Raw genomic sequence first — 18,593 nt, forward strand, 5'->3', positions numbered from 1 at the left:
ATTTAGTCCTAAATTCACTTTCATCACTTTTTTACTTATACGTTATTAGAGATGAGAAAGAAAATTGATGTAAAATAAAGAGGAGAGAGGGAATTTAGATTATCACAATTCAACCATTAAAAAAAGGTTAATCTTACTATTAATGTGTTTGTTTTAGAAAATTAACACAGATAGAAATAACATGAGAAAGACAATAAACATAAATAATACATAATTCTTCTAAATAGAGTCATTTTATAAAAACTCTAATTTAAAAATTTATTATTGAATATTTTATTTTCAAGTAGTCTCTTGAAATATAAATTAAACAATTCTTTTTATACCAATCCTAGACCTAAACTAAATAATAGAAAAAAAAAATTCCTAAATTAAATAGAAAGAATAAAAATATTATCAAATTTTTTTTTTAAAACTAAATAAAAATAAAAATAACTAAAAGTATTAACTTTTTCTAAAAATCCTCCAACATTAGTCTCTCTAGTTTGAAAATAACTCTTGAGTTTAAATTATTCTAGTCTTGATTTCGTGGATATCAAATAAAGACTCTCAAACCTGTTTTCTTTAAATATGTAACAATTTTAAATATCAATTTTAATTTCTTCACATTAAATTTTGCATAATTTTTTTTTAAAGTATGCAACAATTTTAGATATCAATTGATAAATAAATTTTCTTCTGCATTCTAGACTAATAAATAACAAAACTTAAAATTGCTTCATTAACATGTGTTGTATTTATATTATTCATATTCTAAAAAATATTTATTTTAATTATAAAAACAATATTGTTAATAAAAAAATATTGTTCACAAAAAAAAAACTAAATAAGAAATACGGATTTCAATTTAAGAAATAAATTTTCTCTAATTAAATTTAAAATCTCCATGTTTTTTTTTTAAATTATTTTAATTATTATATAATTAAATAAAAATTAGCTTTAAAATTGTTGATGACACTGTGTTGATACAAAATATATTTTATTTATAAAAAACGCTTTTCATATAGTTAATTTCATATGTTTGGTATTATAATCAATGTGCTGTTTTAAAATATTTTTTATTTAAAAATATATTAAAATAATTTTTTATAATTTTTTTTAACGTTAACATATAAAAACTATAAAAAATATTAATTTAATATAAAATTAAACACACATAAATTACAGAAGCACGCTGACAACCATACAAGATAGAGTTTGCAAGATAACGTGGCAAGATATGACCAGTTCAAATCCCACGAAGTTCTCTTTCTTTTCAAGTGCCATGTACTTGTTTTTGGTTTGTAGTTTGTACTCGAATTTGAAGGGGAAATAACACGTGTATCTGCCTATTCTAATACCTTAATAGTGTGCGGTTATAGATATTTTTTAAAGAATTTTATATTAAAATATATTTTTTTAATTTTTTAAAATTTATTTATATATAGTAAAAAACATAAAAAAATAAATTATATATTTTTTTATAATTTTGAATTTTAGCAAAACTGCGTCACTCCCAGCCGGGTGCCTGATCATTCCCCAGATGATTTTCAAAGCACCAAAAAACCAAGGTGGAGCAGGTGTTAATAGCTAGTATGCCTTCATGGCGTTGACGTCATTGCATGCCTCATCACCCTGGACGAAAAAACCAGAAAAACTGCTACAGCTTTCTCGTTTTCTGTTTCGCATTTGACGATGTCTTTGACTTTTTTTGGGGGCGTTTTTGTGTGTTGATCTCTTTCTTTTGTCTTTTCTGGCAAGAAACCTTGTCTTTCTCTCTTTTTATAATTTCTCAACACAGGAGTCTTGTGGTCTGGTTTTAAAGGTTGTGCCTTTTTCTCGTTTAACTACTATAATTGGCTTGTACTGAGAATATTTTTTTCCTGGGCTTATAACAAACTTTGCAATTCCTTTTTGGGTTACAACCATTTCCTATCGGTTTGGTTTCCTGTTTCCATGGTATTCGGGTATGGGAAAGTCAAACAATCTCCGTGGTTGGTTAAGGTTTCTCTATGTGATTTTTGCCTTCTGCTCAGCTTTCTTCCTGGGAGCTCTTAAAGGTACCACAAGTTTGTTTTGTTTTTTTATCTTGTAACACTGGATTTAGGTTCTCTTTAGGGGAGAAAAGGTTCGGTTTTGGTGTGCTTGATTACATGGAAGTTCTAGTTTTGAATGTTTATTTTAAAGTTTACATGTAAATTTGATGATGGGTTTTTGGGATTTGTATTGAATCAGGGCTGTTGGTGGGGCCTATTGCTGCTTCTGTACTAATATTAGGGAATGTTGCAGTAATTCTGGGAATGTTTCCTCCACATATTTCCTGGACATTCTACACCCTTGTGAAGTAACTTACTCAGAATCTCCCATTTTAAGAAATTTCAAATATATTGCTCCTTTGTAGTGTTTTTTACGTCGTAGAATATTGGATTCTGTTTATTTGGTTACAAGTTTCTTTTTTTTTTAACTTCTCTTTTCCCTTAAGATTTATGTTGATTTTGGCAATATTTGGTATCTGAAGGACAGATAGGTTTGACATACCTCTTAAAGTGGCCCTCTTGCTTGCTTTGCCTGCTTTATTTGTTATATGGTTGGGTTTAAGCATAGCTGGGACAGTTCTTGTGGGACTGGGGTATGGGTTCTTTGCTCCCTGGATTGCGAGTTTTGAGGCCTTTAGGCATGATGATGATGATGAGTTCAAGACATTATACCATTGTGTTGTGGTAAGTTGTTAGTTATCGCATTAATGCCATCTTCATGTCTTGTTTTAGTCCCCATTGCTTGATATTTAAAGTGTCAGTTTGTGTTAACTAAATTTTATAAACATTTAGGATGGAACTTGGGGAATTATTAAAGGCAGCTGTACTGTAGTTACCGATTTTGCAGATATTTGCTGCCATTCTTACCCCCTCTATTTGAAGGAGTTGCGAGAATCCTCTGCTTCAAATGAAATTCGAACTCTTAGGTAATAATATTGGTTTTAATGGTGATATCTATCATAACTATGTTGCTTTTCTGAGTTCTGCTCAACGATGTATTCTGTACTGCTTTCGTTTTGATTTACTGGGTTGTCTGGACTTGTACATAATGAACATAGCAATTCAATTTCAAGATTTTCTTTTCATGGTTCTCAAATAAAGATAATTGATCATTCTATCATTTGAGTTGAATAGTTATTGTACTATGTATAAATGAAGTCTGCTCTATTTGCTAGTTAGAACCGGAATTAACATAGAGAATGAGATTGGAATCTTCTTTGCTATTGTTGAGTTCATTAATTTTTACCAAGTCATCACTCTTATAACACTGTCTTGTAGGTTAATTCATGTGCCTGGATGTATCATTGCTGGGCTGGTGGGGCTAATAGTGGATGTTCCTATCTTTGCTGCAATTGCTATAATTAAGAGTCCATACATGCTGTTCAAGGGCTGGTATCGACTGCTGCATGATCTAATTAGCCGAGAGGGCCCATTTCTCGAAACAGCTTGCATTCCTATTGCGGGCTTGACAATCCTTTTGTGGCCACTAGTTGTTGTTGGGAGCATCTTAGTGACCATTTTCTCAAGCATTTTCATTGGATTGTATGCATCTGTTATATTATATCAGGTTGGTTCATAGTTCAATGTATTTGTAGTTTGTCATCCATCAATAACAAGCTTACCTTTATCATTCTGATGGATGCAGGAAAGATCTTTCTGGCGAGCTGTGGCTTATGTGATTGCAATGGTTGCAGAGTTCGACGAGTATACAAATGACAGACTTTATCTCAGAGAGGGAACTTTCCTTCCAAAGTAATCCTTTTTCCTTATCATTCTCAAATTTGTGGATTTCCAGCTTAAACCAATACTTCTACAACTTTGTTATTTTGTTATGTTATATTTTAACTTTCAAAATCACGTTTCCTGCATCCAGGCCCAAATATCAAAAGAAAGGGACCTCTCACTCATCTGAGCTTTCTGTCGGAGGAAGCCTTGCCAAATTTAGTTCTGTTCATGTAGAGGCTCCTGCGATGCTTGTGCCAAGCTTTGCACATTCAAAATCAGTTAGGGAGACAGTACAAGAAGTGAAAATGGTTCAGGTATTCTTTTTCTGATGCAGCTGTCGCTGCCCTTTGCTTGAAATTGTTATGCGAGCAATTAAATGAGAGTTTAATCAGCAGAAATATCCTGCCCTTCATTTTTGAAGTCGTCATTTTCCTTGTGCTTATGCGATGGTGAATTCACAATCAGATGTAGTCATTTTCCTTGTGCTTATGCAATGGTGAATTCACAATTGGATGTAGTAGCTGCTGTATGTGGAGCTGTCGTTTATATCATAGGCACTTTGATTTTAACTCCAAGGCAGTCTGGACTTGAGGCTGCTCAGCAGCTAGATTATGGTTTTCCCCATGTGCAAATTAACAAGTGGAGTGGTGCACCAAAGGATTTAAATAGGAACAGATTTCCTAGATGTTTGGAAATATGGGAAGATAGGCTACTTGGTTTAAAGAGTAGTGAAGATTCAGTACATGCAATTTGGTGGCCTGCTATATCTTGACGACTCTTTTACTGATTGGTTTATGGTTATGTTGGTTGATGTAAATGGATGGATTAGCACTGTTTTGTTTGTAGCATGTGAGATTGAAGAATTTAACTAGAAAGCATGAATTTTTTTAGGAAAAGCATAATTGAATTGCTGTAAGTTACAATCAAATAAAAGAATATAGGAATTCAATGTTGGGGTTCTTAAACCATCAGGAGCAACCGATCATTTTTCTAAAACCATAGGGTATAAATAGTAGTTTATTCCCTAAAATAATACTGATGAGGCGAAGTTAGTAAGGTGTTTTTCTAAGGTGTTTTCTGCTGCCAAGTAATCAAACTCACCACATGTTCTCTTTAGATAATTAGATGCACGTACAGGTTTATGATGTTTGGCTCTAAATGCCTGCAGGTATGGGAAGTAATGATGAGATCATGCGAAATGAGGGGCAGGGATCTTTTGGATTCTGGTGCAATAACACCGGCTGACCTCAGTAACTATTTGAAGGCCAGGGGCGGCAATGAAGCATCCATTATAAGTGTTGGCTTGCCTTGTTATTCATTTTTGCAATCCCTCCTGAATTCCATTAAAGCTGGTTCAGATGGTTTTCTGCTTTCTGATGGTACTGAAATAACAAATCATAATAGACCAAATGACAAATTGTTCGACTGGTTCTTTCAGCCGCTGATGGTCCTAAAAGAGCAAATAAGGGTCATTAAATTGGAAGAAGGTGAAGAAAGGTTCTTGCAGAGAGTAGTTCTTTATGGAAATGATACACAACGCATGGAAACTTGGGATAATGGCAGTTTGGTGCCTCAAGAGGCTCTGCGAGCTGCTCAAATACAGGGCATCACCAGAAGGTATGTCAGTTTCTGCATTCCTTTTTCCAAGTTATTAAAGAAGGAATACATTGCTTTCAATAACCGAGAAAACCTAAAAATCAGGGTGAGAGGTCGGGAACATTCACATTATAGATAAAACGTCAAACTCTCCTATTCATTCTCAGCAATTGAAGGGACATCGCATCATTTTTACATTTCTTTCTTTATCAAGCTCTAATTATTTTTTTGAAGATAACAATAGACTCTTTTGAAATGCATGTTAGCAGAATCCCAATTTTACATTGCTTCTTCACCAAGGCCCTTTAACTGCATCATAAACATTTGGATTAGTGATTTTGACAGAACAACAATATAAGAGATTGGTTAGGTTGTGTTTTGTTACCGTCTCGAGATTATAACAGAGATAGTTAGTGCAAAGGAGACATGTTTACTTCTTCTTTTTCAAAAAAATATTCTAGAAATAGATTTAGATTTATAATGTCTTGCTAAACATGTATTTGTTTCTTCTATCCCGGGACAGACATTAACTATACGCTATCATTAACTTGAAATGACAAGTTTTCTTCCTTTCTCTTCTGATATTTTGTGTAAAAAACTTGTCACCTTAAGTATTCCATTTGTCTACTGATAACGAATACATTGGCAGGATGATAGGAATGATTAGAGGTATATCGAAATTTCCCACTTACAGACGGAGATTTCGCCAGGTTGTGAAGGCTTTGATAGCATATTATACGGAGAAGGAGGGTGTTATGAGATCCAGTTCCGTGCGATCAGTAGCTAGCATTGAAAATGTATAGGCCAAAGCTCGACTCTGTCCCTTCTTGGGTTGAACAAAAACCCATTGTTTTGTGAATTGCAATGGGTTTTTTAATAGGTACTCTTTACATCGCTGTATAATATTCTCAAAACATCACTCTTGATGGATTTTGAAAGCCTCCATTAAATTTGAAGCCAAGGGCCCTCGTTGCCATCCGCTCCACGCATTGTCTTATATGTCAAGTTTGAAGAACCAACCCAGTTCATGCAAGGAATATCCCTGAGAATCAGCCACTGATATTCTGATACCCTCAGCTATTCTTTTCACCCATCATGGTATAGATCTTGCTTCTCAAACGCCCGAGTACACAAAGAGTAATGCTTGATATTGCGAAAAAAAGAAAAGGAAAACTTCAAAAATAGGTTCGAAATTAAGGTCATGATCTAATGTCATAATCTTCATTAGATTATTTCTTTTTTTTCTTTTTTATTTCTTTTCTTGAACGATAATCAAGTTATTCTTAATGGTCAGCATTTATGGAACACAAATGCCAACAAGAGCATGGAATCTTTATTTTGAATAATACTGCATCTTGAGCAAGATGAATTACAAATCTGTTTGGATCTTACTTGGAAACGTGTTGCTAACAAAACACGATAGATTACTTGCTACTCCTAACATTACTACCTTGAGAGTGAAAAATTCTCAAATTAATTAAAGAAAATAATGGCCCAATAGTTCTTTAGCAAGTTAATTTAAAAAACTACTGCTTGTGCAAAATCTTGGGATTGGGGCTACAGGGCTAAAGTTGAAAGACAAGGCTGGTTAAATTAAATTAAAGTTGTTTTTTTATAGTATTTTTTTGGGTAAAAAATATATTAAAATAATATTTTTTTAATTTTTAAAATATATTTTTTATATCAATAACATTGAAATGATTTAAAAATAATAAAAAGATTTAATTATTTTTTTAAAAAAATTAATAAAAAACCGATTCAAACACAAACACATAAAAAGTATCAAAGTTGAACGTTCTTTTATGGAAATCCCATCAAATGGCTTTGGCTACCTTTTCTTTTTCTTATTTTTTGTTGGTTTTTCCCCCCCCCATCGAAACCCAGTCTCAATTCTAACGGGGAAAGTGGGAACCCCAAAGCAGCAAATGGGGGTGTCTGTTGGAGGCACCAGATCCAAGAGAAATGGCCAGCTGCCAGCATCTGCATTCCCTTAGTATTATTATACCATGTGCCCTTTTCCACAAAAGATAGTATTTTTTTTCCGCCTCTTTGAACGTAAGAGTTAGAGTTCAGTGGAGTCCTCCATATTACCAGCAGCATATAAACATTCGTGTGATTGTGGTGCTAAGGCGATTGCCCTCAATGCTTTTGCTGTGTATGGTAAGATCAGGAATCTTACCATATATACAATCAGGTAACTAGCCAGGCAGAGGAGGGAATTCTTGTCCTTTTAAAAAGATTAAAATCAATATAATTGGGACCTCTGCTTCTTCTTCTTTTTTTTGTTCTTCGGATAATGATATTTTGTACTAGTTTTTGTGAATAAGATTATATGCCTCCTCTGCTATGTCTAGGATATTGTGCTGTCCTTTGACCTGCCAATGCGGATGCATTCCTATGTCAAAGATACTTCATGAATCGACATTACCATATCGCTTATGGCATCAAAGAATGACGTGGTTTAGACATTCCTCTGTATTTGTATTTTTTTTTTTTTATGCATGGGCTCGAAGACAGAAGACAAATAGGGTAGAGACTAGAATATTGGTGGGCGAACAAAAAAAATAACGTTAAAAAAAGAATGTGAGGGTTTATCACTATTTTATATATATATATATATATATATATATATATAAACAAAAATTATCATTCAGTTTTTATAACAATATATAATAATGATGGAGTCATGATGATTGTTAATTGCGTGATTAAATGATGATTTAAGTAATATATTGTGATTAATAATTAGATTGAAAATATTTTTCAATGTTTATTTTTCCTTGGAAAAAATATGCATAATGTTTTTCTACAAAACAAACACAACAAATCCTTAAAAACCACTTTCCTCTGATGTTAGACAATATGAGTTAAAGAACAGTCCAAATGACAAGTATTAAGAAAATACCTAAAATTAATTTTCCATTAGATCTCAATTCCTCACTCGCGAAGCCTAATTTACAAGTCTAATTTAGTCGGCTCATGACCCTTGACGAGCTAAAAGCTTAACTGAGCTCAAGCTCGACTCGTTTATGCTTCCTTGACGAGCTAAAAGATGGTTCGAAGATTAAAATAAAATAAAATAGAGGCGCTGGATTTAGGCCATAGTGCTATTCAATAACAGGTCTCATATAATAATATTATTTAAGGACACCGATCATGCTCTGTTGGATAAGATAAAGTTACCCTTACTTTTGTTGGCGGTGCAACATTAATTAATTTATGGATTTTCTTAACATTCGCATTATTCTTTTCTTTTTTCAAAACTCCCATATTTTCCCCTATTTTTCTTAACCCACCCACACGCCCAAGACAGAAAATCTCGGAAGAAAAAACCCAAACACATGTGGAAAAAAAATGAAAGAACTTTGGAATATTGAAAAAGTAAACAAAGAAAATAGAAATTATATATATATATATATATATATATAAAAAAATAGCAATCAAGGATAAGAAAAACTTTCCATTCTCAACCACGTGTTTGTAACTTGGACGGCAGGCATGGTGCGTGCACTTGCCACCTTCCAACCCAAAACCCACCCACCAAATTACCACACCTAGAGCCCTCATCTTTCATTATTTTTTTTATTAATATTAATATTCAGACTAGTTTATATATATTTTAATTAATTTTATAAATTTTAAAATTATTAACTATATAAACCCACGGTAACTCTAAATTTTTTTCGAAATATCCGAAGGAACAAAATCAGAATTGAATTAAATGAATGACGACAAACAAGAGAATCCCCCCTTCTCTCTCTGTTTCTTTGATGACGGGTAGAAAATCCAAAAGAGGAGAGAGCATCAGACTTACAGTAAAACGGACACGAAAATTAAGGGCAGTTGCCCCAGAATGTAAGAATCGAAAACAACAATTCCACTGTTAACTTCCCCAAGTGGATCTTTTTTCTTTTTACTTTTTTTTTTCTTTTAATCTTTTTGCTGCAGAGCAAGGAATGAAGGAAGAAAAACAGGAAAGAAGCTTCTCCTTGTTATCACTACCACCGTACAGCACACGAAGAAACAGATGATCAAACTCAGCTTCTGAATTCTAACTAAACCATAAATATAACAGAGAGAACAAGAAAGAAGAAGCTGTACACAAAACAACAAGGATAGAGAAATAAAAATCATGGAGTTCTAAATAAAAATAAACATGGCTTGATTAAGCACACGCCATTGTTAATTTCTTTCTTCTTCATGGATTTAATCTAACCCACTCATAGCGTCCTTCCAACGCCTCGTCTTTGTCAAAATCAAAGTTATACCTGCCATGGAACACCAAAAACAATTAATCCCATTTAGTTTTTCTGGTCACCGTAATTTACCGAGTTTTCTTGGAGCAAATAAATCTCAGTGTGCAGACGCAGTGCATGCACAATATGCATGAGTTGAATCTTAGAATTCAGTTCATATCCGTAATCCTTACTTGTCTTTGAAGCGCTGTGGAACTGTTTTCTCAATTTCGCAGAAGAATTTCTCAACCTCTTCATCTGTTATCCTTATCACCGCCGCGGCCGTTGATCTTCGATGGGAATTAGGCTTCTTCAATGGCGCTGGGGTTGCCGTTGAATCCATGTTTTCTGACATTGATTCTTCCCGGAGAGCGCTTGAAGTCGGTGTTTTCTCTCTGTATATACATATATAAAAGAAGAAAGATTAAATCAAGAGACTTTACGTATATAAATACTACACCAACTCAACTTAGAGAGGAGGAGTTTCAAACGGAACCAATTTAAATTTTTTTGAATTTCGAGAATTAAATGGCATTAAAAACAAAAATAAATATCCCAAACAAACCTTTCCCTACGACTACTACTATAATACATTGACGTTTCTACTTCAACTCTCTCTTCCTGCAAAAAAATTAAAAAAATAATTAAATTAAATTCGAAGAAATTAAAGTGGACACACTGATAATCAATTCAAGAATTCAAGAACTCAAGAACTGAGAATTGATGCAATTCTGACCTCCAGATCTGTGAACTTAATTATCTCATCGCATGATCCATTGCTAGAAAAACAAGAAGTAGACGACATTAATGAATGATTATCATCAAGATCATCATGTAAGCTAGGGCTTGAACATCTCTCTTCAGTCACCATCCGCTGAGCGGAACTAACATCCAGTGGATATGAAACTGAATTGTCAGACCTAATTATTACGCGTTCTTGACGACTACTGGTAACATTGCTTTTAACTTTAATAGAGATCTTGATATGTCTTGATCTTTTCTTTGTAGCTCGAGTTCTGGTTTTCACCCCAACTTGAGCGGCGGCGGCGGCGGCGGCTTTCACCATTGCAACGTCTTCAATATCTCTAGAGTGTCTTACCATTTGTAATTGAGTTTTGTATGCTGATTCTTGACGGAGAGGATTGAGAAAGTGATATTTAAGGGATGGAGAGTGGTGGTGGTCCAGAGTCAGTTCACACTGACGGGGGGATTTGTAACGGGGAAATTGACGGCGCCGTTATGGGGATGGATAGGCCGTTGGGAGAATGAGCCGAATTATAGGCGAATTAAGGAGAGGCACGTGGGGGAGTGCAGGTTAGGGAAGGAGAGTAATGATTGAGGTTAAAAAAGAAGTGGAGTTCGTACGGTTGAAATAGAAAGAAATGGCGTCAATGAATAGCAAGAAGGGAAGCGTGCGGATGGTGTGGCATCTTTTAGCGTGCGTGGCACTTTCATAATTTTTGCAATTGAGGTTAGAAAAAATAATATTAAAAAAAAAATAGTTTTAGTTATGATTTAATTTTTTTAAAAAGATACATGATTAAAAATATTATGAGTTAAATTTTGCATATAAAACAAATAAAAAAAATCATTTTATCTTTTAGAAAATCAAGATTTAAATGTAAAAAAAAAGAAGAACATAAACTATTACAACAAAGATGCCTATCTAGTGAGAATCAAGATAAGATTAGAAGCTATTTAAAAAAAATAAAATAAAACAATGAAGATAACTATTAAAAAAGTTAGAAAATAATTTGAAATAAGGATTAAAGGGAATTTTTTTTAATTAAAACCACTTATCTTGTTAGCATTTTCTTTCAAGAATATTTATTATTTTTTAAAAAAAGCTCACCAAAATCATAAAAGCAAGTTTTATTAAAAAATAATATTTTAATGATTTTGACAATAATATGTTAAGAGATATAAGAATAATGCACTGATAGAGTGTTGTCATGAGGACTTTTTAAATTTTATTTTTATCTAAGTATATAATAAAAAAAACAAAAAAAAAAACCAATGAATAAAATTAAAAAATATAAAAAGTTGTAAAAACACTTTTATTAGTTGAAAATGTAACGAGAAACAAGTAAAAACCAAAGAAAACACATTTATTAGTTTGAAAAAAAAGGTGTTTTCATGAAAACGCATGTTTTCTCATTTTCTAATAATCTAAAAACTGGAAAATAACACACTAACTGTTTTTCAAGTTCTCCAAGATTAACCTAATTAGTGTGTTTTCCCCTGGCACTAATAAAAACAAAGTAGACGAGGACTTGTTTCCTTTTCTCCCTCTCTTTTCCTTCTTTTTCCTATTTTCCCATCATCGAACCACAGTGTTAAATCATTGCAGACAAAATAGCTCGTTTGAACATGTTCCACGTTTAAATTACTAGCTTTTTACAAGCAACATCATGCCGTTACCATGAAAATTAATTTTTGGTTTGACGATTTAATTATAAATCAAGTGAACATTTAATATAGAGTTTTTATTTAATTTTAATTTTAATTTTATCCTTCAATTTTCTTGTTCACTTTATATATATATATATAAAGAGAACAAGAAAATTGAGATGAGTACAACTAAACCAAATAAATATATTAATAAAAAAATAAAAAATTCCACTCCAATTCCGACCATTTTCTTGTTTTAGACTTGGCAATTTTCAGAGCCAGCCAGCCAGCCACCCTCGAGACCGTCATATAATGAGCGCAATATGATGCAGAGAGGCCTAATCGGAGACTGGCACACGCATGGACATTTAATTAGTGCCATAAAGGCTTAAGGGTTGGGGGTAAGTGGAGGAATTGATGAAGAAAATAGAGACATCTTGGACGTTAATAATACATATTTATAGGTGTACTTGTCAAGGATGTTTTACCATCACACCCGGGGCTCAATTATTTGAACGGTTCGAAATAGTACACATCATGGACCCCTTCCATCAATTTTTTTGTACTAACCTACCATTTATTTAGCCGATCCATGCAGTAAGTATTTGTACTTTGTGTTAGTTTTTTATATGCTAAAAGTAAATTCAATTCATGTTTCGTGATGTGAATCTTACCACACAACCTAACATGAGATTTAGGTACCAGAATTAGGTGATCACTTTTAAAACTTTTTTTCATGTTTATTATATTAATTTTTAAATTATATATTTTTATTTTTATATATTTTAATAATAATAATAACATAAAAATTAAACACCTAAACATGTTTTAAACAAAGAACACATCAACATGAATGTTAGAAGTCCAAGGGAAAAAAAAATGAATACTTAGTTTAAGTATTCATTTTTAGTGTTAAATGTAAATCTTTATATTTTGTTTAATAGCACAAATAAAAATAAATACATACACTTCACTTTGTATATATTTAAAAAGATTGAAAAAACAATTCTAAGAATTTATTTATATTAAAACTGATAAATATAAAATTCTATATAAATTAGTTGATCATTTAGTAATACTAAATGAACTAGTTGATTGTTTGTTCATTCGTGATGAATACCAAAGGATTCTACAGGAACTAGTCAATTAATTAACGTTACAATCTGAATCGATCAACTATTTTAGTTGTTAGTGTAATTGTAATGGCTATAAACAAATATTTTTTTACTAGTAACATATAAGTAACTTCTCTAATTGTAAAATCAATAAGAAAATCTGAACCTATATAATATACAAGTTATTTTAAGTGAAAAAACAAAGACACATCAAAATTATCAATCCTTAATTATTCTCTAATTGGTGTTATCAAAATTTTCATATTCTAGTACAAAAGTATTTAATTCCATACTCACTATACTTAAATACTTTTAAATCTTTTAAGTATTAATTTGTAAGATATAAAGATATTAAAACATTGAATTGTATTATCCAGTACAATGAGAGTGTTAATTATTATGATATCAAAATCACTTTTGTAAAACTTTAAGAGTTAAGTTAAAACTCTTGGTATTAGTGAGATGTTTCACCAAGAAAAATCCAAAAATTGACATATTTTCAAGTGCGAGAAAAATCTTGAAGGAGGAATATCTTTAAGTGATGTAAAAAGCTTGGCATTGATTTATCATGTGACAATTGTAATCTTGAATTTGAATTAGTGAAAGAATACAATACTCAAGACTGATTTGGTGTAAGTTTGTTGAACTATGTTAAAATTGAGTTTGTAATTTATCTCCTTTATTTATTTATTTTAAGTACTTTAATTGTATTGTTAATTATTGTGTTTATTGAGTTTAATTGAATTAAATTGCATTATTTATTAGTATTAGTGAAAAACCTAGTTCACCTTCTTTTAGATGTTATTGTTGCCTTAATTCTAGAACAATATATTAATAATTAGGAAAGTTGGTAAATGAAAAATACCTTTTATTCTAAAGAAAAATTTGGCTTGCTTTTTATAAAAATATTTTTCTTTTATTTTGAATGGAATATACTTTCTAAAAGTTGTGAAAAAATCAAAATATCATGTTATTTGTTGAATATATTAAATTTGGTTCTCAATCTTTTGATTGCTATACATTTTATTTTGATTTTTTTATTATTTTGTTTTTCAATTTTTTCCATTAAAATTTGATTTCTATATCAACTTTAGCCCTCATTCTTTTTTTTTTTATCTTATTATGTTTTTAATTGATTTTTTTATTTATCATATTTGATCCCATTGTTTGATTGTTATTTATTTTATTAAATAATTTATAGAATTTATTTATTTTTTGAATTTCATTCAACCTTTTCATATGTAAGTTTTGGTCTCATTCTTTTAATATACTTGAAAAAAAATACAACATAAATAAGTTATTTTTTAGCTCATTTTTCATAGAATAGTCAATTTCTAGAAAATGTTATTAAATTTATTTTCATAATACTACCAAACATAAAAAAATAATATACTTTCTAGGAATGTACTTTCTATAGAAACCATTTTCTAGAGAAAAAATTACTTTCTAAAAAAAAATAGGGATAAATAAATAAATAATAGACTACTCTATAAGTCAACACTTTAAGTTAATATTTTATATTATGATTGAGTTGTATTTAAAAAAAGTTGCATAGGTGTAATGATATACATTATAGTTAGTTGATATGTAATAATCTTGTAAGCATTCTTGGTACCTTTATGACGCAGGATTTACTCAAATCTAAAATGTTGAATTATAAATAGATAGATAGATTGTATATCTATATTTTATAGCTTTTGTGATGTTAAGTGGGTTGCGATTGAAAAATAAGCACAATATTGTAAATGCCAAATTCCTAAAGGGAAAAAAGCAATACCTTTATTGTAATAGCCCAACCCAACCTGCTGTATATTATTCTTTTTGGGTCTTCCACCCTCATAGTTTTGTTCCTGATAACGCGAGCCTATCACTGAGCCTAACGCCTCAAAATGCGTACAGCAGGTTAGCGACCAACACTACTAATAAGGCCAACAACTACCTCCTCACCTGTTGATGTGAAATTTTACAATTCACCCATTTAAGGATCCTGACGACCCAATCGACACTATCGAATAGTCAGTGAGGTCGGCTTTGATACCAAATATAATAGCTTAGCCCAACCTACTATATGTTGTTCGCTTTGGGCCTTCCGCCCTCACGGTTTTGTTTCTGATGACGTGAGCCCATCACTGAGTTTAACACCATAAAACACGTATAACAGGTTAGCGACCAACATTATTAATAAGGCTAGCAATTAACTCCTAATCCGCCGATATGAAATCTTACATTTATACACCAACACCCTAAATTCAAAACACTCCATCAAATATTACCTCTATAAAATATATTTTTGACAATGTATCGTGATTCACACCCCCTCATTAATGTTTAGAACCTCAAGGCCTTTTATATTTATCACTCTAAACAATAATGTTGAGAAGCGAATGCTTTATGAAGAGTACGCCAAACATAAGAAGAAGTTTAATATTCTACCACAAGGTGTAATCCATCTATGAAGAGAGAGAGAGAGGGGAGTAACACACTTAAAATAAGCTGATCCTGTTGCTTCAAATGAAGAAAGAAGGGGTTGATTGTCGAAGAAGAACCATCAGAACTATCAGAAACATGAGAGGGAGGACACGACATTGAGCCATCGATAAAATATAAAATATCTTGATCAATAAGATATGACCTTATCTGCATTCACTGATAGTAATAATTGATGTTTGTAAGTTTCAATGAAATCACTTATTGAGTGTTGGACAACACAATGATAGAAGGAGTTGATGTTCCTATTATGTGAAGAGGGATGACATAAACATGAGAGAAGGAACCATGATGTTGCTCTGTAAGTGAAGACTGCTGCTGGTATGAGAAAGAACCATTAGCAACAACTTCTGATTAATTAGCAGGCTAGGTTGCACTGCTAGTGTGATAGGGGGAGAGGGTAGCGGCAGTAATAGAGTCCATAGGAAAAGGTAAAAAAAAATTCTAATTGTAAAAGGCTCTAATACCAAATTAAAAATAATTAGGAGGCTTATTGGTTAGCTATCCTTTTTTATATATGTGTGTGTGTGTGTAGGACAATATACAATAATAGTGGTAGAGATTACAACATAAAAGTATGCTTATATTATTTTTTATATAGGTACATTCTATAATTAGAGCTCAATTAAAAAAAAACAAACATCTCTAAAATATTTTCATAGAAGTAATTCACTTAAAGCTAGAATTAGAGAAAATTAAATCATAAATGATGTAGGATGTATAGAAGGGAGAGTAAACATTTAAATGGTTTCCAATAAAAACTATTTGAAAGCATTAGATAAAAGTTTGTTACTATTGAATTTAATGAATATGAAAATATATACAAGAAAAAAACTTTTCTATTCATTCAAATTCAAGTTATCCACCTTGATTCCACCAAAAACCTAAACTGGATCAAATTTTGCTAAGACATGCCTAAAAGCCAACATAAAAATTGTGTTGTGTTTGTTATATTCCAATTCAACATATCTTGACTAATTTTCTCTTTGTATTCTTAAAATAGTCTAAGTTTATCCATTAATATAATTAAAAAAATTCAAAAATCAACAAAAAAAAAGTTCCCTTTTTTTCAGAATAAAAGAAAGAAATTATGTCTAGTTATGGGAAAAAAAGATATAAAGAGGTGATTTATTTTTCATTACAAAGGCTTGACGTGGAAGAAAAAGAGGCAAACTTAAAGTCTAGACTCTTTTTTTTTTTGGCATTAAAAAAAAAATGCTTGGGAGATAAAGAGGGCAATGACTATATCAAGAACTCAATTTAATCAATTATGAATCACATACTGCAAATAATCAACTAATATTTAAATCATTAGTGTTGGATGTAAGACAGAAGATTTTCTAGATCTATTATTTTTTTTGTTTAGCTAATATGATAGCTTGCAAATGTTATAATGTCCCATCATTTTCACTGTTAAGGGATACTTACTGCCCGATCATAAGAGTGCGAGGTCTCCATGAATTAGGTAGTAGTTTTTGAAAGCCTGGTTGAAACTGCTATTCCCTCTTTAGTTCTTGTTCCCTCTTTATTTGGCTAAACATAGGAATAACTATGCTTTCCGTTCAATGTAAACAAAAGAATTCAAACTACAATTATGAAAGTAGGGAACCTAAAGTTACATAGAGTACAATTATGGAAATAAAGGGTTAATAAAGCTATCATTGATAGGTAAGAGCTGGGAGAGAGAGATTAACTTTTTTTTTAGAAAAAAAAAAGAAGGGAAAGATATACTATTTGTTTGATCAAGGAGGGATCTACCAATAATTAACCCTTAACATGAAGCATATATGAATGCTGGATTTTTTATTCAAATTAAAGGGTGCCTAACATTATGACTTGTTCTAAATCAAAAGGATTAAAAAATAAAAAAGCAAGATTCCTTTGAAGTAAGTTATATCGTAATAAGAAAGAGATAGACAAGGCCACATGGACCTTAGCCATGGGTAGGCACAGAAAGCCAGAACAGATTTTCACCTCCCTCTCATAAAAAAACTTTGGGACTGCCGTTGTATAAAGAGTAATGTCCCCGTCCCCCTCTCCTACATGGCTAAGATTACAACTTTAATCTCAAAGTGCTTTTGCATTACTTTAGTTGAAACTCTACATGAATAATTACAAAAGCTGATCTGAATGATTAGTGTGAGGTCACCAAATATTCCCAACTAATCTTACTGGAATAATTTCCTCAACCTCCTTGATGCATGGGTTCTACAGTTTTCATTGCAGTATTCACGTTTGCACTTATCCACTCCATTTCATGTATGCCCTAAGAATAATAATAGCTAGAAGAAAGACAAGATGTGATCCAATCTGTGCATTTGTTGTGAGTGGCTTAAGGAGATAACTTGATCTTGCTGCTACGCTTATATAAATCGGTCCAAAATTAAACAAGGGATTTCTCAGAGACTTAGTTTCACCTTATAATCAGTGGCAAGAGTATCGTTGTCTTGTTTATTTAATATTTAGCTTTGGTGTTGTCTCCATGTTTAGTTTCAAGAATAATTAAGAAGTTAGTGCTTGTGGGAATGTCTTACAATAATTGCACTATGAACAACATGATGATTGGTGATATACACACAGACTCCAAATTGTGCACCGCAAAAAGAATTAGAACAAATTAATTATAATGGCCCGTTCTCGCTCAGAGCCACAGAACCAATCAAGTAAAAAACAATTAAATGGTGGTGGATCCAATGGAAATATTAAAGGCAGTAGATTCAAGCTCATGGGCATATTTTTACAACCCTAAAGGACTACTAGGCTTTAAATTAAAATTGAACTTTTAAGTTTTATACCTCTTTATGATACTGCTAAATAACAGAAAGTCATAATTTCAAAATTTGCCTAAAGAAATGGAAAAGAAAGGCAGGGGAAAAGTAAACAAAATGTATAAAAGAAAGGAAGGATATGAAAGTGGAATGAAGCAAAATGAGTCTCTCAAGGTAGAGCAGTAGTAGGAGCAAGAAGGAAGTGATTTTGCAAACTAGGGCTTGGCCTAGCGGTGGAAGGGGCTTGTCTCCTTCCACTGCACC

The 18,593-nt window shown here is 31.8% G+C and overlaps 2 protein-coding genes across 3 annotated transcripts; one reads left to right on the plus strand and one right to left on the minus strand.

Moving 5' to 3' along the window:
- The first annotated feature begins 1,786 nt into the window (after positions 1 to 1,786).
- LOC105113737 (uncharacterized membrane protein At3g27390) lies at positions 1,787 to 6,319 on the plus strand. The gene is made up of 9 exons (XM_011010031.1): positions 1,787 to 2,036; positions 2,212 to 2,320; positions 2,495 to 2,696; positions 2,805 to 2,938; positions 3,291 to 3,579; positions 3,658 to 3,764; positions 3,886 to 4,051; positions 4,906 to 5,354; positions 5,983 to 6,319. The coding sequence occupies exons 1-9, from the start codon at positions 1,946 to 1,948 to the stop codon at positions 6,134 to 6,136; spliced, it is 1,701 nt and encodes a 566-aa protein (XP_011008333.1). The 5' UTR covers positions 1,787 to 1,945; the 3' UTR covers positions 6,137 to 6,319.
- A 2,971-nt stretch (positions 6,320 to 9,290) lies between these two features.
- On the minus strand, positions 9,291 to 10,864 carry LOC105113738 (cyclin-dependent kinase inhibitor 1-like). Of its 2 annotated transcripts, none has more exons than XM_011010033.1 (4): positions 10,305 to 10,864; positions 10,134 to 10,183; positions 9,763 to 9,963; positions 9,291 to 9,601 (listed from the first exon to the last, which is right to left on the minus strand). In XM_011010033.1, exons 1-4 carry the CDS (start codon positions 10,668 to 10,670, stop codon positions 9,532 to 9,534), a joined length of 687 nt encoding a protein of 228 aa, XP_011008335.1. In that variant the 5' UTR covers positions 10,671 to 10,864; the 3' UTR covers positions 9,291 to 9,531. The 2 variants fall into 2 exon arrangements, with proteins under 2 accessions (XP_011008335.1, XP_011008334.1); XM_011010032.1 differs by having other exon boundaries at positions 10,134 to 10,189; positions 10,305 to 10,844.
- Between the last annotated feature and the right edge of the window lie 7,729 nt (positions 10,865 to 18,593).

Source organism: Populus euphratica, unplaced genomic scaffold (assembly GCF_000495115.2).
Source record: "Populus euphratica unplaced genomic scaffold, PopEup_1.0 scaffold453.1, whole genome shotgun sequence".
Taxonomy (NCBI): Eukaryota; Viridiplantae; Streptophyta; class Magnoliopsida; order Malpighiales; family Salicaceae; genus Populus; species Populus euphratica.